Source organism: Chiloscyllium plagiosum, chromosome 40, assembly GCF_004010195.1.
Source record: "Chiloscyllium plagiosum isolate BGI_BamShark_2017 chromosome 40, ASM401019v2, whole genome shotgun sequence".
NCBI classification, from domain to species: Eukaryota; Metazoa; Chordata; class Chondrichthyes; order Orectolobiformes; family Hemiscylliidae; genus Chiloscyllium; species Chiloscyllium plagiosum.
In genome coordinates this window covers 19,393,787-19,418,975 of record NC_057749.1, presented here as the reverse complement: position 1 = coordinate 19,418,975, position 25,189 = coordinate 19,393,787, and the positions used below count along the sequence as shown (strand labels likewise).

General features: G+C 41.3%; 2 protein-coding genes across 4 annotated transcripts in view; one reads left to right on the top strand and one right to left on the bottom strand.

Annotated features, from left to right (window-relative positions):
• Positions 1 to 9,661, top strand: part of LOC122542596 (sorting nexin-27-like) — a 126,694-nt gene extending 117,033 nt beyond the window's left edge. Inside the window, exons 11-13 of one of the 2 annotated variants that reach the window (XM_043680539.1) lie at positions 1,100 to 1,159; positions 1,849 to 1,899; positions 5,730 to 9,661. In XM_043680539.1, the coding sequence (XP_043536474.1) occupies positions 1,100 to 1,159; positions 1,849 to 1,899; positions 5,730 to 5,780 (162 nt within the window). In that variant the 3' untranslated portion in view covers positions 5,781 to 9,661. Of the gene's footprint in view, positions 1 to 1,099; positions 1,160 to 1,848; positions 1,950 to 5,729 lie in introns of both variants that reach the window. The other variant, XM_043680540.1, reaches the window with a different exon arrangement.
• Positions 9,662 to 16,453: 6,792 nt separating this feature from the next.
• man2c1 (mannosidase, alpha, class 2C, member 1) overlaps positions 16,454 to 25,189 on the bottom strand; it is a 128,813-nt gene continuing 120,077 nt past the window's right edge. For both annotated transcript variants that reach the window (XM_043680528.1, XM_043680529.1), the window contains 3 exons: positions 21,057 to 21,208; positions 20,575 to 20,678; positions 16,454 to 16,743 (listed from right to left, as the gene is read on the bottom strand). In XM_043680528.1, the coding sequence (XP_043536463.1) occupies positions 16,632 to 16,743; positions 20,575 to 20,678; positions 21,057 to 21,208 (368 nt within the window). In that variant the 3' untranslated portion in view covers positions 16,454 to 16,631. The remainder of the gene's footprint in view (positions 16,744 to 20,574; positions 20,679 to 21,056; positions 21,209 to 25,189) is intronic.

The following is a 25,189-nucleotide window of genomic DNA, read 5'->3' as shown; positions in this document are numbered from 1 at the left end:
GGAGGGATATGGGTTGGGTGCTGGCAGGTGGGACTAGATTGGGTTGGGATATCTGGTCGGTGTGGATGGGTTGGACCGAAGGGTTTGTTCCCATGCTGTACATCTCTATGACTCTGACTCTATTGCCATTGGCAACACAAAGCTGTTTCTTCATTGGGTGGTTTAGTTGGAATCTGCCAGGGTTTAGTGAGTGAAGCTCTCATCTGATTTGGGACTGAAGGATTCAAGCCCCAATTCAGAAACTTGAAAATTAAGACTGGGGTGACCCTTTTGTGATGTTCTGTGGGAATGCTGCAGTAAGGGTGCTGCCTTTTGAGCAAGATATCAAATCTGTATACCCTCTCAGGAATTGGTAAAAGACCCAAGTCCGAAGAAAAGCGGAGGGGTCTGCTCCAGTGTCTGAGCCAATGTTTATCTGTAACTGATACCACATTTAAAAAATAAAATGACCAGGTTTTTATTACCATGTTGCATTAGCTGTAAGCCACGTGGGGAGGTACTGATGTTAGGAAGTGTACTTTATCTACTGATGTTTGTTCCTTTAGATTTACACAGCACTGAAGATGACCATTGTGGGTCTTTGAGAATTGTCCACTAAGGTTTGGACCTCTGCGCTTGCTTCAGAGCCCTTCCCAGCTTCTCCTTTTCAAATGTAAATCCAATTCCTTTATTTTGGAATCTGAGTTGCTGTTAAAAAGTTCTTCTCTCTGACCTGGAGGGATGTGGAGCATTTCACAGGTATGGGCTGATGCAGTGCCGCTGCATTGCTCAAAACAGGAAGGAATTCAGGACAAGTCCTTAAGTGTGCAGTGCAAATGCTGAACAGTTGAACAGTGAGATGTTTAATTCATCTATGCTGTTGTCTGTCATGTACCTCAGGTAGAACGTACTAGGGATGTCCTGGGCCTGGCTTAGGATGTGGTAACCTGACCCACTGTATCCCCTCCCCTCACTGTTCCTTTGAGGACGTGGGCAGGTGGGGCTGGAATTGCCACTTTTAAACACACTTTTAGCAACTGCACTTCTGTAAACTATTTGACTGCTGGTTGAGTGCTCTGGCATGTTTCTGTGATACTGTATTTTTTGTTTCCATTTGTAGTTTAACTACATGCACGAATGTTTTGAGCGTGTTCTGTGTGAGCTGAGATGGAGGAAAGAGGTAAGCCATATTAGGTACTTGTTTGTCTAAACAGACTGTGCTATTGATTTGTCCTTTGCCCCAAGATTTGCCTGATCATGTAATAAGAGTACATGGAACAAGCTTCGCTCCCATTAAGAACTGGCATCTTTATCTTCAGCCAGTAGGCCAGAGTGTCTCTGTTTTGGCTGAAGTGAAGATATTCTTTGTTTTGACTGCAACTCTGATATCCCTCGTACAGATGTGGAGAGATGGTAGGGTAGTGGTAATGTCACTGGATAATTAATCCAGCAGCTCTGATCAGTGAGAGTTCATATCCCACCATGGCAGCTGTTCAGTTGTAAAAAATTTGGAATTGAAAGCTAGTCTCAACTAGATGCCAAAACTACCATCTGGTGAACTAACATCCTTGAGGGAAGGACATATATCCTTACCCAGTCTGACTGACTTGTGACTCCACACCCACAACAATGTACTTGACTTTTCACTGCCCTCGGAAATTGCCTGGAGAGCCAGTAGGTTCATGGGCATTTAGGGGTTGGCAATAATGCTGGCCTCACCACTGACATAATACTGACTTGCCTGTAATTGCCCGGTTTATCATCCTTGACAGTTTTTAAAGTAATGAGTGTTTTAACCTCTGTCTTCACCACCCTCTATCTCCCACTGCCCATCCTGTCACTCTCACTTTGTTTCTGCTTCTCCCACAGATGGAAGACGTTGGCAATGATGAAGATAATAGGAATAGCACCAACCACATGGTATGGACATGGGGGCTGGAGGAGTGCGTACAAATACTTAGATGTCGCTGGTGAGGCTGGCATGAAACTGTCCCAGGGTTGTCCCAAACTGTCCCAGGGTTGTCCCAAACTGTCCCAGGGTTGTCCAGTTACCGATTTGCCCCTTAACAAGCATGCTTGGGACTCTCCACTGAAGAGCAAATATTACTGTCAGTGGCTCTGAGTTCAGTTACCCTTCTAACCAGTGGCCAATATTAACGTCATCAATTTAATTAATAATAGGTTATTGATTGTGATGCCTTTCAAATGATCTGCCATGTTCTCCATTAGTCTCTTGTAATTCTGAAGAGGCCCTTTTCTGCCTCTTGGAGGAGATATGCTGGTGATCAGATCAATGGAATGAATTTTCTTTGGTTCAACACTGGTAAATAGTCTCTTCTGGTGGAGAAATCAATGACAAGTGTTACAGTCTGAAAATCAGAGTCAAACCATTCAGGAGTGAAATCAGGAAACACTTGCAAGAGTAATAGAAATCTCTCCCCAAAGATTCAATACTGGGGGGTCAGTGGAAGCTTTCAAGACTGAAATTGGCAGGTTTTTATTGATGGGGATATCGATCACAATGTTCCCTTTAATCTTTGTTGGATGTGGTCTGTTTGTTGTACTGGATGGTCCCTTTAAGATTGCTGCATTGCCACATATGCACCTTTAAAGGGAATGTTGGTTGTGCACGATAGTTCCCTGCTTTTGTGCACATGTTTTCTCTCCACAGATGCTGCCAGAGTTTTTTCCGGCAATTTCTGTTCTTGTTTCTGATTTCCAGCATCCATAGTTCTTTGGTTTGTTTCATTGGGTTTCAACTTGTTCCAGTTGAACAACTCCGATAGACCGTCTCATGCTTAAATCCTGCCTAATATCGTTCGTGTATAAAAGTATCATAATTCTTCCTGCCCACATATATTTCTGAAAATGAGATGGATCTCCTTTCTACCCAACACTGTTGGTCTCCCTGCAACAGTTCAAGAAGGCAGCTCATCATCACCTTCTCAATTGTAATTGTGGATTAGCAATGAATACTAGCCCAGCTAGCAATAGCCACCTCCAGCTAACGGATTTAAAACAAAATAAATTTGTTCTTTAAATCTCTCTCAATGATTTTGCATATACTTTGAGTTACTGGTGTTAGACTTTAGGAATTGCCACAATTGAGTGAACAGCCTTTAAGTCCTCTTAATCAAACAAAATTGAGTGTTGCCTCAGAAATAGACTCGGATAGGCTTGTTTCAGCTTAGAGCCTGCGTTTACCAGCGGCTTTGACCAAGTGGCCCTCAACCTCCGGTTTGGGCCCAACTGTTCGATCTGAGTTGGTGGTTAGCACTGCTGCCTCACGGGCCCAGGGACCCGGGTTCAATCCAGGCCTTGTGAGTTCTGTGCGGAGTTTGCACATTCTCCCCATGTCTGCGTGGGTTTCCTCCCACAATCCAAAGATGTGCTGGTTAGGTAAACTGGACATGCTAAATTGCCCATAGTGTTCAGGGGTGTGCAGGTTAGGTGCAGTAGTCAGGGGTAAATGTAGAGTAATAGGGTAGGGGAATGGGTCTGGGTGGGTTACTCTTCGGAAGGTCGGTGTGGACTTGTTGGGCCGAAGGACCTGTTCCTACACTGCAAGGATTCCATGACTCTAAGAATCAGGAACTGAGGAGCTTTTGTCTAATGTGATCCCGGTAGTTTTTTGAACGAATTGTTGATGTTCTGGACCTGCATCTCCAGCAAAGTAACCCATGATGATGATGCCGGTGACATATCTAACCAAAACTATAGAGGCCTTGAAATGTGGATGATAAGACGGATGTTAAAAATCGCACACTGAGGCCATGAAAGATGATGATTGAAATTCTAAGAGCTTTTAAAAAAAAACTCAACAGTGACGATCAGAAAAGTGTGTCAATATTTTGGATGTTTGATCAGAGCTGAGAAGCTGCAGAAATCTTTGTTAGAGAGCAAGATAGAGAAAAGGTTCAACTTGGATGTAGCTGGATGACAGATATCAAAAGTGGCTATTGTGGCTATGTGAGGATGGCACAAGATAGTGTGGCACCAAGATAGCAGGTCACCTGGCAGAAGCAGCTCCAAGCAGCAGCCTTCAACTGTTGGTTCCAGTTGAAAATCTGTAAAGATGATTTCATTTTCCTTTTCAAATTCCTCCCATGCTGGTCCACCCTGAGAGCCAGAATAAACTGCTAATCATTCCTTCCCCTCATGCACTGGGCTCCATCTGTAAATAATATTCACAGAAAAACCACAACCTTGCTAAATTGAGCCGACTGCCTTTGTACTTGAGTGTTGTACCTACTGCCAATTCTCATCTTAATCTTTTAATCTGTTAATTGTCTGTCATATCCGCAGCTGATTTTATCCACCTGCAGTGATCTGTTTTTCCATTCCTTGAAATGCATTTGAGCACTAGATGTTAAGGTGTTTATTATGTGAGCAAGTCTCCTGAGATAAATTAGGAAGTATAAAAGTGTACCTATGGTAGTTTATCCAATTGACGTGAATCTTAAAGTGAGCAGGTAAGATTGAACAGTGTAATGTCACAATGATGCAACTTCCAAACTTTTTTCAGCGAGGCAACAAGGAATTTTTTATAAAAGCAAAATATTGGGATCCTGAAAATCAGAAACAAATACAAAATACTGGAGAAACTTGGCGAGTCTGGCAACATTTGTTGAGAGAGAAACGAGTTAGTGTTTCAAGTCTGATATGACTTCAGAACTGTAAGCTGTTGACGGAGACAGAGGAGGAGTGAGGGGGACATTTGGTATGGAGGCCCAGAGCACGAGCCAGAGGAGTTGCTAATTGAAGTGAAAGAAATATAAATGATGTAAATAGGTATGAATTAGGTTATGAAAAAGAGAAAATGTGTCTCCTCTGAGGGCAAAGTAAATCAAGACACCGTTGTAGGGTGGGGCTAAAGAGAATACTAGAGAAACAGAGGGCAGATGTCAAGCGGTAAGTTTTGTTTGATTGTCCTGTGCACGGATTGTTAAAGGGAACCTGATTGAACATCTGGAAGAAGTTTTTCTTTTCACTTCCTATCCCACTCTTTCCGCACCTAATCACCTCTCCGGCATAACCAAACCTCATCGAACTCTTGACTTCGCCTGTTTAGTTGGGAGCTCTGGTGTCAGATAGGCCTGGCCTGTGCATTATCTACTGGCTCATTCTGGGATTAGATTTCCAGTGCAACATATGACTCACTTAGAATTAAATTATCTGGTCACGTCTGGTCGCCTTGCTGTTGCGAGGTCCAGTGTCTGCCTCATGGGTATTTCAGGAATCTGCTTTACTGTCGGTCTCTGAGTTTAGCTTTTCTGAAGCGCTGGCATCAATAAATTACAGGAATTCACCTTCAGCTAATCCAAATCCAATCCCTCTTTTGTTTGTAATGGGATAGTTGTCTCAAGTTGAGTCGCTTAGTTTTTGGGCTGGCTATTAGTAGAAAACATGACCATTTCTTTTATAGCATCCTCCATTGAAATAATGTTACTATTTGGCTCTCGCATGGGACTTGCCTACTTGGGTAGGGCAGTGGACAATTTCCATTGTCCATCAAACTACCCCCATTAAGGTTCAGCAGCTTGGGTGGAGGGTGCGGGGCGAGTTGCTGATTAAAATGGTTTGGATATAGATTCCAAGATCTTAGTGTTATTTTACATTGTGCTTTGGGAGGTCTTATCATTAAAAGCCTGTATCTTTCAGCATAAAATCAAACTCCTTGACATTAGCTTTATGAGTAATGTCAATCGTGTTCAGCCAGTTAACATAGACTCTCCTTTTATCTCTTGCAGAATATTTTTCATGCAGCAGCAGCAAGAAGTAGTGGAGGTTCGCTGTCCTGAGGGGAGACCTCATTCTCTGTAGCATCTCAGCACCTTAGCATGAAAACTGAAGCAATTGGACCTTTGACATTGGGGCAGTGGGGAGGCTTGGAGCAGCTAAAAACTTTCCTCACTGTAGCTGTGACATCAAAACAGTCTTCAAGTAGTCCATTCCTCATTTCATCACATCCTTCACTGTTGTAATGTTGCCACTCATAGCTGCCTCTAAGTGATCAAGGAGTAACTTTCTTATTGGACAGTGCAGGACGCTGGGATGTAACCTTCCTAACCAGAAGGACTGACTGTAGCCTGTGATTGAGTGCGTGAGGCTAGAGCTTGCCTGCCCTGAATTGTTAGCTGGGACCACTGGGTGAGGGGTTGAACACTATATCTTGGCCAGGATCTCCATTCCCAACCTAATGACTAGACTGCCCACACAAACATAATTAAATACTGAGTATTAAAGAGTTTTGTTCAGGTGAACGTTCAGACTCCAAACTAACTAGATATCACTTGGAACGTATTTTCAGCACTGGACCAGAGTGTCATTTTGTTTCAACACCTGAAAATCAAGTTTTCCTGTCTGTAAGCTCCTTTTCTGCAAACCTGCCAATGGGATAGTAAAGAGCTTCTTGCTGTATGATTTCTGGCATACAGCATGTACAGTATTGTGATTCAGGGGCATATAATAGGAGGGAAAGTGTAAGAACCTGGGTGGAAGCTGCTTTTTAAACTTACAAAAAGCCTTCCTTTTTGTGCTGTGTTAAAAATTAGAAGGGATAATTGTATTAGTAGCTAATATGCTGTGTTAAAGGCAGTGCAAACACATTTAAATGGGGCTCTTGCGTTTTTGGGTTTTCTTAAATGGGGAGGGGGGGGGGTGTTAAGTATTACGCCATCCAATAAGTTGTTGCTACTGATCTCTCCAAAATCTCTCCAAAGCTGCAAAGGAAACATCCACCTTTTATACTTCTGTGTTATGATGGTGAAGTGAATTGACAAGGAATGGGAAATGTTGAAACCTTCGGTGTTCAATAGGAAGCCAGATTTTAATTAATCCTTTACATTCATAATGTTTTTAGCCCATTCTGTGGGGACTGATTCAGGCCAGTCACTTGAACTATAAATGGTATATATACACTACTTGGAAAAGTATTTCCAATGTGCTTTGTGTTGTGAGCTGTTTCTGAAATGAGCAGTTACACAACCTTGACATACTGCTTAATAACACAACTATTCAAACTCTGTTATAGGCTAGGGCTAGTCATCAGTGTTGGACATTGTGGGGCTTGTATTACTCTCTGGCAGTGATGTTGATCTGTACAAAGTTCATCTTGTACTTTGGGAAGTGGGGAATTTACTTGAAAGCAAGGAATCACTGGTGCGAACACCTTTGAGATGATTTATCTTAATTCCCTGGCTCCGTCTTTTTTGGTATTGTGGCTTCCTCGAAATTCACAGCTGGGTATGGGAGAAACCAACTAGGCCAATGTGATTGAAGGAACAAGAGGCTGATTGTATGACATTCAATGTTTTCAATCAGCAAATCTCCTTTACACGGGAGCAACCGAGCAACACTGACTGAGATCAGTTTGAAAGTCAACATCAAGCTTTCTGATTGTGGAGCTCACAGCGAGTTCTGAGAACAGAAATGTTGCACTAGGATCTGAAAGTCTTTTCACAGAAAACTGGTAGGTTGTGTATTTGTATTAGGTTCAGTATACCCAGGCAAAAGCATAAGGACACACTACTGCTTGTCAGAGGCTGACTGTGAAAGGAAGCATTTGTTTTGTATAAAGAAAAACTAGTCTTCGCAAAATTACCATGTAATTTCTTGAAAGCATCAGTGTTAAAGCTGCAATGTAATTATTTATAGATCCATATTAAAGGTGGCGACTGGTTTGTGTAACATGCTGTCATTGTAATTGAGTCGATTTACTGTTGCCCCCTCAGCAAGGTCTTGTTTATGAACCATAATAATCAAATTGGGATGTTGGGGAAAGTGTAGAAGCTAGGATGGTTGGAAAAGTAACTTTGTTCTTGAAGGCTTTATTTTGTTTGATGTTGAAAACCGGGAAAAAACCAAGTAATCCAGAGGTGTTACTTCCAAAACAAATTTGTTATTAATCTGTGGCGATCCATCTTCGGTGAGGAGGATTGAGGGTAGAAGCTGAAATTGTTTTGGGGGATCTCATGAGCTCTGAAATGCTGGAGGTCTGCAACAAAAATTTGAAATCTAGCTGCATATCCATTACACCCTTGGGGATAGATAGGGAGGATGATGGTGTCGTAATGATATTGGTGTAATAATCCAGGGACAAGGGTTCAAATCCCACCATGGCAAGGAATCTAAATTCAATTGATGTAAATCTGGAATTGAAAAGCTGTGTCAGTAACAGTGATAATGAAACTAGCTTCAATTGCTGTTGAAATTGATCTGGTTCACAAATGCCTTTTAGGGAAAGAAATCTGCCATCCTTACCTGATCTGGTCTACATGTGACTGCAGATCGATATCAGTGTGGTTGATTCTTCTCGCCCCTCTGCGATAGTTCATCAAGCAACTGAATTCAAGAATAATTAGGGGTAGGCAACAAATTACTAGTGTCCCATACAAGAACAGTGAAGAACTACTCTACTCTGGACCGTGTCTGATATAAGACCAGGTGAAATAGTTCATTGATGGGACGTTGAGTGTTAAACTGGGATTGGCCTATTTCAGGTTTACATCTTCATTTCCACAATTGCTTTTATTTCAGAAATTCAGATTTTCTTCTATTCAGAATGTTGTGATTCCTCAGTGATGTGTATTGACGAATGAACCCAATTGGATTTGTGTGTGGGTCAGATGCTCAGTGAAAACCAAAATAAGCCAATGTCAAGATAAATTGTAAACTGAATCATTGGGTTCAATAATTTTGAGGTACACTTACTATCATGCAAATCCCTGAGGGGTGGGGAGGGCATGAGCAATTCTTGGACTATAGCAAATCACTGAAAGATTGCACAAACTTGATTCTTCATTAAAAGAAAGCCAGTAAAAAGGTATACCCATTTCTTTAAGGGGTCAGTGCATTGTCACTTTGGACTGTGTCCATTCCATTATTGTAAATTGGTTCATCGAACCAGTCATTTTCTAATCACTGCCATTTCTCATTCTAATCAGTGAACAGCCTAGAAGAGTAGTTTCTGTCATTTGCAGTAATGTAATATCTTTAACATTCTTCTAAATAAATGGAAAAAGTGTGTATTTCTGACATTTACAAACAAAGATAATTCCCCAGTGTGGTTCTAGCATAGTGGTTGGTGCCTGGTGGTTTGGGGAAACAATTTTTGATTATAATTCTAAAGAAGCAAATGCATAACTTCCAGATATTATTGAATGGTACAACTATCCGAACTATTATCGGCTAGTGTTAGACATTTGTGAGACTCATAATACTTTCTCTCAGTAGTGACAAGGCACACATCTCATACAGAAGTGAATAAAGTAGTGTCAGTACTTGATTATTTACATACTTGAGACACATATTCATCATTTTTGGTTGATGAAAAGGTAACTCATTGTATTTGATAAATAGTGACTGGTTGTGCGTTGGACACCAGGACCATTTGAGATGTTCCAATCTGAAGATCAACGACTGTCAAGTTCCCCCCTCATGTTTAATATCCTGTTTGTAGTCACATTGTGATACAGTGCTGCAATCATTTGCTATACTTGACCCAAAATGGTGATGGTTACAACGTTTCAAGAAGAATTCTCCTGTCATCAGTTGGGAAGTCCTTCAAAAGCACTTGGTGGTACAAGATGATGTGAACCGAACTCCTTGGTTGCAAAATACAGGAGCAAGTCCTTGAAGTTAAAGGAATTTAGGGTCAAAGATTAAAATTTCTGAAAATAAATTTGTCCCATTGATTTGTTTCATTGAATCTCAATATGTTGCTTGAAACCTTATCAAGAATTGTGCAGATTGACACTCCTGATTTTACTCATTTTCTGGCTATTCAAAAATTCATGCTACTTTATTCAACTTTTCAAGGTGATCTGTACCTTTAGATTAAATACCTTCAAGTGAAGATAGTGACATTTCCCTGTTGATCATTTCTCTTTGGGATACCCATTCTGTCATTATATTTTTCTGAGCATCATTAGACTTTAACATTTTAGCCTGATTTCTGTAGAAGAAAGTTTCACCGATATATCACTCTGTTAAGTGAAGGAATTTCTCTGTTCAAAATGGCTCATTCCTTTACCTTAGACTGTGAACCCTAGTTCTGAACTCCCCAGTCTTCAGAAACGTCCTTCCTGCATTTGCCCTGTCTAGGTCTGTTAGAAGTTCATGGAGTTCTATGTGACTCCCCTACCCCCACAAACGCACGTGCACAAACACACACACCCCATTTTTCTAAACTCCAGTTAATATATTCTTAATCTAATCCAGGCTGTTTTCATTTGTTAGTCCTGGCAAACTTGGTAAACCTTTGCACTCTGTCCAAGTCAGAAACATCCTTATCACTCTTGTACTCAATTCTGCTAGCAATCATCAAGCAGAACTTTCTTTTCATATGTCCAACCCTGTTGCTATTTTCCAGATGGTCTGCTATTAAAATTTTTGTATTCTGTATCAGCATGGACAGTGGATCAAAGGTAATTGGTCTTTTTCAGCTTAGATAGGTGTAACTAGTAGAGTGCCACAAAAATCCATTCTTGGGCCTCAACTATTTAGTACTGTATCAATATCTATCAACATTAATAATTTTGAGGGAGTAGACTCTAAGATCTGACCAAATTGGTCCATGACAAAAATAGGAAGGAGGGCATGTTGTGGTGAGGATGTAAGGTATCTGCAAAGGGAGAGAGAGGTTGAGTGAATGGGCAAATATTTGCCAGAAAGCAGGAAACATCAAAGCCAAACCATTATTTAATGGAAAGACTTCTTTGAAAAAGAAAGTTTAACATGGAGGCATCTAGGTGTTTTTTTTGTCTGTGAAACAAAATTTGGAATATTATAATTATGCCAGATGTTGGAGAGGCTACACATTGAGTTGTCTAGAGTTTTGATCTTCGTTTTTAAGATATAATAGTATTGGAGGTGGTTCAAAAGAGATTAGCTAGGCTCATTCCTGGGATGAAGGGACTGAATTGACAAGAATGACTAAACAAATGAAGTTAAGAATCACACAACACCAGGTTATAGTCCAACAGGTTTAATTGGAAGCACACTAGCTTTCAGAGCGACGCTCCTTCATCAGGTGATGAAGGAGCGTCGCTCCGAAAGCTAGTGTGCTTCCAATTAAACCTGTTGGACTATAACCTGGTGTTGTGATTCTTAACTTTGTACACCCCAGTCCAACACCGGCATCTCCAAATCATAAACAAATGAAGCCTTTATTCATTAGCATTTATTTCTACTCTTGGGGAAATCTTGAATTAAGTAATATAGTTTTAAATGCATGTCCCTTATTTTGTAACTGAGATGTGAAAGATTTCCTGTGGAGTGAATGTCTGGAATGTTTTACCTCAGAGTTGTGGGCTATATCACAATGTTTAAGAAACATTAAGGAGTTAGGAATTACGTGGAGCTGGTGTGGAAGAAGAGTTGAGACCTTGGGCAAATCCAGCATTATCTTAAAGAAGAGTAAGGTAGGTTTGAGTTACTGAATAGCCTATTCTTGCTGCTAATGATCCTAGGGAGTATTGCTGAACAAAGAGACATTGGAGTGCAGGGTCATAGCTCTTTGGAAGTAGAGTTGCAGGTAGATAGGATAATGAAGAAGGTGTTTGGTATGCTTACCTTTATTGGTCAGAGTATTGAGTACGTGAGTTGGGAGGACATGTTGCAGCTGTACAGGACATTGGTTAGGCCACTTTTAGAATATTTTGTTCAATTCTAGTCTCCCTCCTATCAGAAGGATGTTGTGAAACTTGAAAGGATTCAGAAAAGGTTTACAAGGATGTTACCAGGGTTGGACGATTTGAGCTTTAAGGAGAGGTTGAATAGGCTGTGACTGTTTTCCCTGGAGCGTTGGAGACTGAGGGATGACCCTATAGAGGTTTATGAGGGGCATGAATGGGGTAAATAGATGATTCTTTTCCCAGGGGTGATGCGAGGGGGAAAATAAGAGACCTAAGGGGCAACATTTTCATGTAGAGGGTGATGCACATGTGGAATGGGCTGCCAGAGGAAGTGGTAGAGGGTGGTACAATTGCAACATTCAGAAGGCAGCTGGATGGACATCTGAACAGGAAGGGTTTGGAGGGATGTGGGCAGGTGGGACTACATTGGGTTGGTGATGTCTGGTTGGCATAGATGGGTTGCACTGAAGGCTCTGTTTCCATGCTGTACATCTGACTCTGAACAGTCTAACTGGCACTGCTTTCTGTTCTTTCACTTCTTGAGTGGGAGCATTACATTTGTAGTTTTCCAATAGTCTAGAACCCCTCCTAGAATCCAATGAGTTGTAGAATATTTTGGCCAATCCCTACAGTTATGTCCTTTTAAAGCTTGTGGCTGTAGGCCATTAAGTTGTGGCAACACTCCTCCTTTCAATCCCCTTAGTTTCAAAATACTTTGCCCTTTGTGACCGAGGCTGCTACAAAATCTTTCCTCCCATCAGTGCATTGGGGTGTTTATAAGAGTCCACCACCATTCAAAACAGTGCAAATATCAGTTTAAATTACTGCCATTTTCCTGTTTTCCCCTCACTATCCATTCCCCAGTCCCATCCTCCAAGGGTCCAACATTCATTTTAGCTGCTTGTTTTATATACTTGTAGAAACACAATTTATTTTCATATTTCTTGCCAATTTACTTTCCTAATCAATTTGTGTTTTGGTATCTTTTTAGTTATTCACTGCTGGTTCCTAAAAAAAATAAATTCCCAATCTTCTGGCCTACCACTGTTTTCCATCACTTTGTATGCACTTGTGTTTGATTGGTTACTCTCCTTAACCATTTTTGTTAACCACAGCTGGTTCATCCTTCTCGTCAGATCCTTTTTTGACCATAATTTTTGCTGACCATTATGAACATTTCATTTAAAGGTCTGCATTGTTTTTCCACTAACCTTCCCCTAATTTCATAGTTAGCTTTAGACAACTCTTTCTTCATATGTATAATTGTCCACATTTAAGTTGAGGATACTGATATGAGGTTGCTTATCAATCCTATTTCACATTTTATTATATCATAGAATCCCTACGTGTGGAAGCGTGCCCTTTGGCCCAACAAGTCCACACTGACCCCTGAAGAGTATCCCACCCAGACCCATTCCCCTACCCTATTATTTCTCTACATTTACCCCTGACTAATGCACCTTGTCTACATATCCCTCAACACTATGGACAATTTAGCATGTCCAGTTCACCTAACCTGCACATTTTTGGACTGTGGGAGAAAATTGGAGCATCCGGAGGAAAGCCCCAACCCCCAAATGTGATGACTTTCACTTGCCATTCCTTATTTCCACCCAAATTGACCCATATCAGGATCTATTGCACCTATTCACTACAGCCTGCCTTTAGTAACAAAACTGCCCCCCAACAGTTTTCTGATCATTTACCCACTGAACAAACCTGCAACAGCTGGCTGTCAGAGTAACACTGGTTTATAGTCGAGGCATTTCGTCAACTTAAAGCACTTGTAATTAATTGGAGAGAGTTCATCTTTAACCTGTTGCATTTTATGGCAAATTGGCTTGTACTGTAAATGTTCCCCCACTGTTTAAACCACTAATCCTTTCAGCTTTTTAGATTTTTCAATCTGGCTTGTTTTGTGTGTATATCTTTTATACACAAAACTCTTATTTATAAATGTTATCTATGGCTTTACTTCATGCCCCATCTCTTTGATTACTTGCCTGTGGTTGATGGACAACTGTCTGTTTTTGTTATGCTCCTGTTCGCTCTCTGTGGTTTAGGGGCATCCATCACCCATGACACAGGGCACTTGGGATTTCTGACAACCATAATTCTTCTTATGCTGTTGTTTCCTGAGCTTTCATTTATGCCAATTAAGTGGAGCATATGAGTGTTGTCAAAGAGGCTGTTATGTTTCATTACCTTAAAGAAATGGTGTATTCCAAAAATGTGCCTTTTCCATTGGATTTGGTCAAAAATTAATGACCATTTTACACATATTTTGATAGCATAACACCATAAATACACTGATGTTCTTGGCCCAGTTATTCCATTGGCTTTGAGTAACTTGTTTCATAAATCCTTTAATGCCCGAAGATGTGCCCCTGACTTCGTTTGTAAAAGAGCAATGACTGCTGCAGTTAGTCATGGTAGCAGTAAAACCAAACATCATGTCATCATCAAGTCTACGTGTTTGTGTGTACTTATCTAAATCTGGGCCTTAAAGTGTCTGGCAGCTAATGTGGCCTCTCTGGATAAAAGTTATTTTAACATTATACTTTGACTTTTTAAAAACTGAGTTGCAACTCCCCTGATGGATCTTGGCCAGCTCACAGCAGTCTTTGAGATTTCAGCTTGTTTTCTTTGCGGTAATCTGTACAATGAAATGGAAACAACTGCAGTATCGCCACATTGGCGACCATGCAATGTTTATGTAACACTGCATTGTACACCACTAACATGCAGGCTACATGAAGTGGTTTGCCATCGCTCCAATTTAGCAGAAGTAATAACTAGTTGGTAAAACCCCAGTCAAATCAACATTTATTTCAGGAAAGAAATGTCAGGAATGGACCAAAGAGTCATACAGCACAGAAACAGACCCTTCGGTCCAATTCATCTGTACTGACCAGGTTTCCCAAACTAATCCCACCTGCCTGAGTTAGGCCCTTATCCCTCCAAACCTTTCCTATTCATGCATCTATCCAAATGTCTTTTAAATGTTGTAAGTGCATCCACCACTTCCTCTGGCAGTTCATTCCACACACAAACCACCCTGTGTGTGAAAAAGTTGCCCCACAGATCCCTACTAAATCTTTCTCCTCTGCCCTTAAAAATACAGCCTGTGGTTTTGTACACATCCACCTTGGGAAAAGACCTTTGCTGTTAACCTTATTTATGCTGTATCAAACCTGGTTTACCTGCATTGATTTCCATATCTCTAGCTGGTTGCAGTACTAACTATACAAGCTAAATGTAAATAAGGGAAATGACGTACCAGCAGTTAAATTTATTCCTTTTACCTAGGCCTAGAGCAGAGAAGCCTTTTCCTTCATTGCCCAACTTAATAATTTGTTAATTCCAGCAAACAGTCAGTGATTGGAATTGACCTGATTAATCTCAATGATAACACAGTCTGTTGCATGGAATAAGTTGGGTTTTTCGGAACACACCAATTTTCTTCCACCTTTTTTTTCCTGCTTTGTTGAGTTATCTCCTGATATTCCCCTAGCTTGTGTGAAACAGGTTCTGTGACTCAATATATTCCAACTAGGAGGCTAAAATGACTTGTTTTCCCTCACTGTAGAGACATATTTGATCAGTGTACCCTAATATATTTGTGATAGGGTATGTGAATCAAGTGCAAATTACAAGTCTTGAGCAGATTAAGTGCACCATGATGTCTCCTTGAGAATGGGGATTGTTGATGCATTCTTCTCTATACAATCTTGATTTTTGGCAAAGTGTATTTACTCATTCATTTTGCATAATTACAAAAAAATGTTTATTCCACTAATCATTCTGAACAGGGTTTGTATTTACTGACTTTAAATAGATCTTTAGAAACCAGTTTGCCATGTGTATGTTTTAACAAACTGGAGGGAAGTCTCCTGATGGCAGACTTTTGTCCCGGTCTGGTGAATTGTACAAATATTTTCTAATAGAAAGTATTTCCCATGTATTTGTTCTGATCATTGAGATGTGGTCAACAGCTAAAATAAAGGAACAGTTTATGGATTGTGCCTTATCACCCATCTCTACCCCAGCCTGTCTGCTGCTAAAATCTTAGGAGACAGTGAAGACTGCAACTGCTGGAAATCAGAGTCAAGTATGTGTTGTTGGAAAAGCACAGCAGGTCAGGCAGCATCTGAGGAACAGGAGAATCGACATCTCAGACTTGAGCCCTTCATCATTCCCGATGAAGGACTCCGGCCCAAAATGTGGATTTTCCTGCTCCTCGGATGCTGCCTGACCTGCAGTGCTTTTCTCACAACAAACACAACTGCTGCTGAAATCCACATACTGTTAAGCGCAGACTGGACTCTTGCAACATTCCCCTAGCCAGTCTTCCATTTTATACCCTCTGTAAATTTACATAAAATATGGGAAGCCAAATTTTAACTCTCATCAGTCCCAGTCATATCTCACTCCCAGGCTTGCTGGCCATGAATTTAACATTTCCATTCTGCTATTAAAGTCTCTCCCTGTCCCTGCAATCTTCTACAATGCTCCACAACCCGATGTGCTTCACCCATTCTGGTGTTTTACGTCAAATACTCTGTGCCTTCCATCTGTGGCCGTTGCCTTCAGGCCCTACACTCTATCATTCCCTTTCTAAATTTCTTCATCAAAATACTGCTTAAAGTTCACCTTAGAACAACGTTTTGTTCACCCTTCCGAGTCTCTCACTAGTTTTTGATGGCAGCTTGATCCAATTTACGATGTCAAAACTGCTGTATAATATCTGTTGTTGCTGCTGCTGAGACCCTAACATTCTACCTTCAGTCATATGTGAAAACTAGCAACTCGCACTCTAGTGTAAACAGTGTAAGGAATGATCAAGAAATACCTTTTAATTCAGTAGTGTTTTGTGTTGGTAATTTCATTAAATAACACACTTCATTTGCTACAGTATGCTTGATTGAAATAGTTCCTAAATACAACACAATGATAATTTAAAAAGAAACTTATTAATAGCAATCCTGTATGAGGCCCAGTTTTGACAAGGATAGCTCAGAACGTGAGCAGTAGGGAACGGATCTGGAATGGAGTGAAGGAAAGCTGGATCTGAAAGTCAGTGATGGAGAGAGGCTTGGTTGTCATGGGTTGTTCCAGGAGATCACACCTGCAAGACAGCAGAAATAACCGTTCAGTCTTCAGTTATCAGACAGCAAGGGGAGCCCATGGAGTAAGCAGCATATTCATTAATAATGACAGGTTTGGAATTAAAATGCAGGGTCAGTTGCATAAACTGCATAAGAATAAAGGTGAGAATTATGAATTTGCAAACTTTTTTTCACTATATCAATCTGAACTGGTTGCAGTTACGTGCTTAGTCTGGGTGACAGGATGCTAATATACCATGTTGTTTGATTAGAATATCCTATAGTCTGGTAGATGGTCAAAACAAAACAAATTCATTTAGTATAACAAACATTCTATTCTTATGATTTGGAGGTGCCAGTGTTGGACTGGGGTGTATAAAGTTAAAAATCACACAACACCAGGTTATAATCCAACAGGTTTAATTGGAAGCACTAGCTGTCGGAGCGCTGCTCCTTCCATCAGGTGGTTGTGGAGTCTAAGATCATAGGACACAGAATTTATAGCAAAAATTTACAGTGTGATGTAACTGCAAATATATATTGAAAAAAGACCTGGATTGAGGTGTTAAGTCTCTCAACTTTTAGAATGGGTATGTTGGTTTCAATTCTTTCATATGTAAATTGCAGAACTTTCTTTAAGTTACATTCTCAAGTGAAATTTAACAATAGGTGCCATGTTGACTCAGATATTGCACTGAAGGTGTGAGACTGTCTGTGACCCAATGTTCAGACTGATCTAATCTAAAAAAAGGGATTTACAGAAATTTACATGGACTCTTGTAGTTTTTAGCAAAATAAAATGTCATTTCATAAGTACAAATTTACACATTCTAAAAGATGAGAGACTTAACAAACAATCCTGGTCATTTTCGATGTATAATTTCAGTTACATCACTTTTGCTATAAATTCTGTGTCCTACGATCTTAGACTCCACAACCATCTGATGAAGGAGCAGCGCTCCAAAAGCTAATCCTTCCAAGTAAACCTGTCGGACTATAACGTGATGTTGTGTGATTCTTACCCACTCAGAATCTAAAACCTGCTGTTGCAGAGTCATGCAGCACAGAAACAGACCCTTTGGCCCAGCTTCCACATTGACCAGGTGTCCTAAACTGAACTAATCCCATATCCAGCTAAACCTTTCCTATCCATGTACTAATCCAAATGTCTTTTAAATGTTTAATTGTACTCGCCTCTACCACTTGCTCTGGCAGCTCATTCCAAATATGTTTCCCTCTGTGTGTTGCCCCTTTTAAATCTTTTCCCCTCACCTTAAATCTATGCCCTCTGGTTTTGGATTCCCCTATCCTGGAGAAAACACCTTATCTATGCCCCTCATGATTTTACAAACCTCGCTAATGTCACCCTTCACACTCTTGGAGGGGAAAAAAAACTCAACCTATCCAGCCTCTATATATCCTTCCTATAGCAAGGCAACCAGAACTGCACGCAGTACTCCAAATGTGGCCTTGTACAGCCATAAAATGACATCCCGACTCCTGTACTCAGTGCTCTGACCAGTGAAGGCAAGTGTGCCAAACACCACCTTCACCACCCTGTCTCTCTGTGACACCACTTTCAATGAAGTATGCATCTGACCCTCTAGGTCTCTGTGTTCTAGAACATTCCCCAGGATCCTACCATTAACTGTGTAAGTCTTACCCTGATTACCTCGTATTTATCTGTATTAAACTCCAACTGCCATTCTTCAGCCTATTTCATTAAGATCCCGTTGTACTCTTCGATTTTTTTTTTTCATTATACCACCAAGTTTGGTGTCATCCAAATACTTACTAAGCATGCTTCTTATATAAACAATTTGGATGAGAAAATAAATGACAAGCAGTGGACCTAGCGTTAATCCTTGTGGCACACCACTGGTCACAGACATCCACTCTGAACAACAATCCCCTATCTCCTACCAGCAAGCCAATTTTGTATCTAACTGGCAAGCTCTCTCTGGACTCCATATGATCTAACCTTACTAATCAGTCTACCATGCGGAACATTGCTGAAGGCCTTGCTAAAGTCCACGTGCATAACGCCTACTGCTCTGTCTTCATCTATCTTTTTGGTTACCTTCTCAAAAAAACTCAAATTTGTGAGACACAATTTCCCACACACAAAGTCATGCTTGCCTTTCCAAATGAACGTAGATCTTGTCTCTCAGAATCTCCTCCAACATATTACCCACCACTGACATTAGGATCACTAGTCTTTGGGCGCTGGCCTTTCCTTGCAGACCTTTCTTAAATAATGGCACACCATTAACCAACCTCCACTGTTCCAGCACCTCACCTGTGGCCATGTTTGTGGGAGCTTGCTTTGCCAAAACTGGCTGCTACATGTCCCATGTTACATTAACAACAACATTTCAACCGAACGTGCTTCCGGGGCTGCAAAGTGCTTTGGAATGTCCTGAGGTCACAAAAGGTCCTTTATTAAATGAAGATATACAAATCCAGATAGATCCAAGAACACTGCAAGAGGCTAGAGAAGAAATTGCGGGGGCCCTGGCTGATATTTTTGCATCATTGTTAACCATAGGAAGACTGGAGAGTAGCAAATGTTATACCCTCATTCAAGAAGGGCTGCAGTGATTAGTGGTGTCCCTCAGGGGTCGGTGCTCGGCCCATTGCTGTTTGTTATCTATATCAATGATTTGGATGAGAATGTACAAGGCATGATTAGTAAGGTTGCTGATGACACTAAAAGAGGCAGTATCATGCCCAGTGAGGAAGGCTATCAGAAATTGCAGGACCATGATCAGCTGAGGAAGTGGGCAGAGAAATGGCAAATGGAGTTTAATATAGATAAGTGTGAGGTCTTGCATTTTGGAAAGTCAAATCAACAGAGGAGCTCCTTGGTGAATGTTAGGGCCTTAATGAGTATAGTGGAACAGAGAGACCTTGAAATTCAGACGGACAGTTCTTTGAAAGTGGAGTCACAGGTAGACAGGGAAATGAAGAAAGCTTCTGGCACACTGATCTTCATCAGTCAAGGCACTGAGTATAGACGTTGGGAAGTTACATTGCATTTGTACAGGACATTGGTGAGTCCGCACTTTGGAGTATTGTATTCACTTTTGGTCACCTTGCTATAGGAAGGATCTTATTAAACTGGAATGAGTGCAGAAGAAATTTACGAGGATGTTGTCAGGACTCAAGGGTTGGGGGAGAGCAGGGGGGGGAATCTAATAGAAGTATATAAGATCATGAGAGGTAGGGATAGGGTGAATGCACTCAGTCTTTTTCCCAAAATTGGGGAATCGAAGACTAGAGGGAATCAGTTTAAGGTTAGGACGGAAAGAATGAAAGGGAAACCTGAGGGGCAACCTTTTTACTCAGAGTGGTACACATATGGAATGAGCTGCCAGCAGAAGTGGTGACGCGAGGTACTTAACAACATTTAAAAGGCATTTGGACAAATTCAAGGATAGGAAAGGTTTAGAAGGATATGGGCCAAGTGCAGGGAAATGGCATTAGCATAGACGGACATTTTGGTCAGCATGGACCAGTTTGGGCTGAAGGGCCTGTCTTCCCTGCTGTAGGACACTATGTGCTGTAACACGTCCATCGTTAACATGAATTCACTGTAACATGAGTGACAAATTGGGGACACTGTTTCTAAATAGCGATCTTTTAAAATGTGTGTTGGCTATAACACGATTACATTGCCAATACTTTAAGTGCTGTTTCTAAGTGCGATTTTTCTATCATATGGTGTTGCACAAGAATGTAACCATTGCGTTATAGAATAACTACCTGTATTTCTAATGGGTGTCTGCACCAAAATCTTCAAAGTACAACATTCACACACTAGACTCATGAGCACTGGGAGAGCCACTTACCAGATTGCTTGTTTAACAGGCAGTGAAGTATGCAACCATGTGACCACGGTGCTACCATGTGACTCATACAACCGAGCTACCAAAGCATTCTGTCGGTCTTCTGCCTAGTGGGGAGAAACATCCATGGTTCAGTGTACAAACTATTCATTTCCCTCACTGGGTTAAAGCATCCATTGTGTGGGTGTGCCCACTGTATTTCACCGACAGATCTTCTCACTTACCAGGTTAAAAAAATCTATTTAAGCCCCCAAAGTGTGTTACCACCACATAGTAACACTGACAAAATTCGTGAAGTTTATTGCTCAAACCACAATCACTAAACAAGCTGAAAGAAGCTGTTAGGGTGATGGAGTAAACACAAACACTTTGGTTTTGAATCGATGCCACATTTGAAGATTATTTTACAGTAAATTGTACACTACAATGTCATTAATGAATTATTTTTTTAAAACATGATCAGCTAGTCCTTTTCCAATATTTACCTGTTTAATAGTTTCCAGAACAACAGCAGGAGACTGGATCGAGAAAGCACTCCAGAAACTGGAAGCACTGACACTGGGTTCAGCAGGCACAATATGTAATGGGTAGTTAATGTTGTAAGCAAACTGAATCACATTGGCCTCTTGGAAAGAACCTGTTGGGGAAAGCAAACAGACACCACCATGTTCTCAGCCAGGTCAAAATCACTATCAGGCACCCCAAAACTCAAATCAGTCATGCAAGGTCAGAAATAATTAACTCCTGGTCAGTACAGGACTGATGTTTGCAAAGAGTCACAGATTTTGACAAAAGCACAAATGTTCTGCAGTTTCATATACTGTCAAGAGTGTGATGCTGGAAAAGCACAGCAGGCCAGGCAGCATCCAAGGAGCAGAGAACCGACGTTTGGGCATAAACCCTTCATTAGGAAATGGTTTATGCCTGAAACGTCGACTCTCCTGCTCCTCGGATGCTGCATGACCAGCTGTGCTTTTCCAGCATCACACTCTCGACACTGGGCTCCAGCACCTGCAGTCCTCGCTTTCTCCTAGTTTCATATACTGTGACACAATATCACAAGCTCATCCCTGTGCCAGTACCCTAGCCCTTCTTGCCCTACATCCACACAAGATCTGGTAAACACATATGCCACAAGAGATCCAGTTCCCCAGAATGTAGTTTGCACTACTACAGGGGCAACTAAGTTTCATTAGGTATCAGCAGGCAGATTCACATACTCCCAGGTACAGACCAGTGTACAGTCTACCACCCATCAGCTACAGCTTGGTATATCTTACAGGCTGCTTACATGGACAATGTTTTAGGTGCTGTTACATGATATGTGTCTGCACTGCCAAAGTGTGATTACCCTACATACCAGCGTCAAAATGTTTCTCTCTTCATAGATGTGACCAGCCCTGCTGAGTTTCTCCAGCACTTACTGTTTTTATTTCCGATCTCCCAAACCCATGGTAGTTTGCTTTTACTTACCCATTTCTCCAGTCTGCCTGTATCAGGACGGGTGTACAATGAGTTGGGATGGACAGAAAATCCAACAACTGTATTTATAACATGAGTGATAACAAACTATTCCAAGCCAATATCATCCCTCCAGTCTAACTATATATACAACCCAAAAGGTAAACTCAACAGAAGAGCAAACTGAGTATGTGAAAGTGTGAAATTTAATGGAGATGTCACTTTGCATGTATATTTAAAAGACTGTCAGAAATTGTAATAACAATTTGACGTGATCTTTTCGGATTTGGAGGTAGTAAAACACCCTAAGGCAGTTTACAAGAGCTTCACAAAACAGTATAACACTGGACCATACAAGTAGATGACAGATTAGATGATGAAAGGCTTGGTCAAACAGGAAGGTTTTACAGACTGTTTAAACGAGGAAAGTGAGAGAGAGAATTTCAGAGTGCAGGGACTTAGGCAACGGGAACTATGTCTGCCAATGATGCAGCAATTAAAATCAGCGATCTTCCAGAATTAGAATCAAGCAGAGAGTTTGAGGGTTATGGGGTTGGAGGAAATTGCATACACAGGAAGGGGGAGATCATGAAGGGCTTTAAAAACAACAATGAGAATTTTAAAAACAAGCTTGACTGGAAGCCGATGTAGGTCAGTGGTGCTAAGACTTGCCGCAATTTAGGAAATGGGCAACAGGATTTTGGATGTCCTAGGTTACAGACAGTAGAATATGGAAGACCAACTAACATTGGAATAGTCACATCTAAGGGTAACAAAGACATAAATGATGGGTTTCAGCAGGTTTGAGCCGAGAAGAGCAATGTTACAAAACTGGAAATAGGTGATCTCAGTTAGGGCACACACTTGTGATTGGAAACTCTTTACAAGGTCAATATGACATCAAGGTTATGAGGCCATAAGACTGAGGTATTCAGCCTATTGCGTCTGCTCCATCATTCAATATGATCATGGACGATAATAATCCTCAACTCCACTTTGCTGCCTTTTCCCTATAACCCTTGCTGCCCTTACTGATTACAAACCTGTCTATCTTAGCTTTGAATGTACTCAACAGCACTCTGTCATAAAGAATCCCTCAGATTCACTACCTTCTGAGAAAAAATTCCTCTTCATCTCTTTCCTAAAGGTGATCTCTTACTCTGTGAATATAGCCTCTGGTGCTAGACTCTTCCACAAGGGGAAACCACCTGTCCAAATCTACCACATCAAATCCCCAAGAACCTTCATGTTTCAATATGGTCTTCTCTCATTCTTCTGAATTCCAATGAATAATCACTAATAAAGACCAACAGTCCATTTGCCTCCTGTTGCCTACCGAACTCGGATGCTGAGTTTGTGTTTCATGCACAAGGACATCTAAATCCCTCTCTGCTGTATCTTTCTCCATTGGCACAAAATGCATAATCTTACATTTTCCCCCATTTGCCAAGGTTTCTGCTCACTCACTTTTATTTGCCTTCTCAATGTTTTTTGCTCAATATTCAAGTGGAAGCAATTTCTGTTCATCCTGTACTGAACACTGGGTAAGCAATCCGATAACTTAGCAACAGTGGAGGACTTGAGAGAGATGGCAGTAAGGTAGAGCTGGGGATCATCAGCAGATACATGAAGACCAGTTTTGTGCTTTCAGGTGATGTCACAACAGGCAGTATGGAGATGAAGCAGAGACTAATCCTCAGGGTCACCAGTAGAAGCCATTGCTGGTGACTACCTGTCTATGGTTAGGTAGGTAAGAATGGAACCATATGAGAGCAGTCACACTTAGGTAGAAGACAGTGGACAGGCACTGGAGGAGGAAAATGTGTTAAAGGCTGCAGACAAGTCAGGAAGGACAAGATTAAAGTTACAAGAGTAAATGTCTGTCACAGTTACAGTGTGACACTGAGCTACATAAAGAGCATGTCATAGAAGGAAAAAGAGGCTGAAGTATGGAGGGAAGACAGTCAGGACTTATAACCTAGATGGCTGAAGGCATGGCAGCCAATCATGCAGTGAATAAAAACTGGGAAATACAAGTGTCCAGAATTGGAAGAACTCAAAAACAGAAATTGCTGGAAAAAGTCAGCAAACCTGGGAGCATCTGTAAACAGAAAGCAGAGTTAATCTTTCACGTCCAAAGACATTTCTTCAGAACTCTGAAGTGAAGAACTGAAGAAGGGTCACTGTACCCAAAATGTTAATTCTGCTTTCCTTCCACAGATGCTGCCATCTCCTCTGAGTTTTTCCAGCAATTTCTGTGTTAGTTTCAGATTTTCAGTATCCACAGTTCTTTGGGTTTTTATGTTTTTGTTTTAATTCATTCGGGGGTGTGGGTGTCGCTGGGCCAACATTTACTGCCCATCACTAATTACCCTGGAGAATATGCGGGTGAGCTACCATCTTGAATCATTACAATCCTTGGGGTGTAGGTATGCCCACAGTGGGGAGATTTAAGCGGTGAAGCTTGTTATGACACAGGGAGCATCACTGGAATCTGTGAAAATTTGAGAGGCCAAGAACTATCCCAAATGTGTGGGATAAGTGTGGAAAAGTGTGGACGTAGTAGGGTTGTTGTAATGGGGGACTTTAACTTTCCAAATATTGATTGGAACCTCCTTCGAGCAGAAGATTTGAATGGAGCTGTTTTTCTAAGGTGTGTTCAGGAGGGTTCCTAACTCAGTACGTTGACAGGCCGACGAGGGGAGAGGCCATTCTAGACGGTGCTCGGCAATGAGCCGGGGCAGGTATCAGATCTTGTGGTGGGAGAGCATTTTGGTGATAGTGACCACAACTGCCTCACATTCTACATAGCTATGGAGAAGGAGAAGATTAGGCAAAATGGGAGGATATTTAACTGGGGAAGAGGAAACTATGATGCGATTAGACATGAGTTAGGAAGCATGGATTGGGAGCAATTGTTCCATGGAAAGGGCACGATAGACATGTGGAGACTGTTTAAGGAACAGTTGTTGCGAGTGATGAATAAATATGTCCCTCTGAGACAGGCAAGAAGTGGTAAGATAAAGGAACCTTGGATGACGAGAGCGGTGGAGCTTCTCCTCAAAAGCAAAAAGGTAGCTTACATAAGGTGGAGGAAGCTAGGGTCAAGCTCAGCTCTAGAGGATTACAGGCAGGCGAGGAAGGAGCACAAAAATGG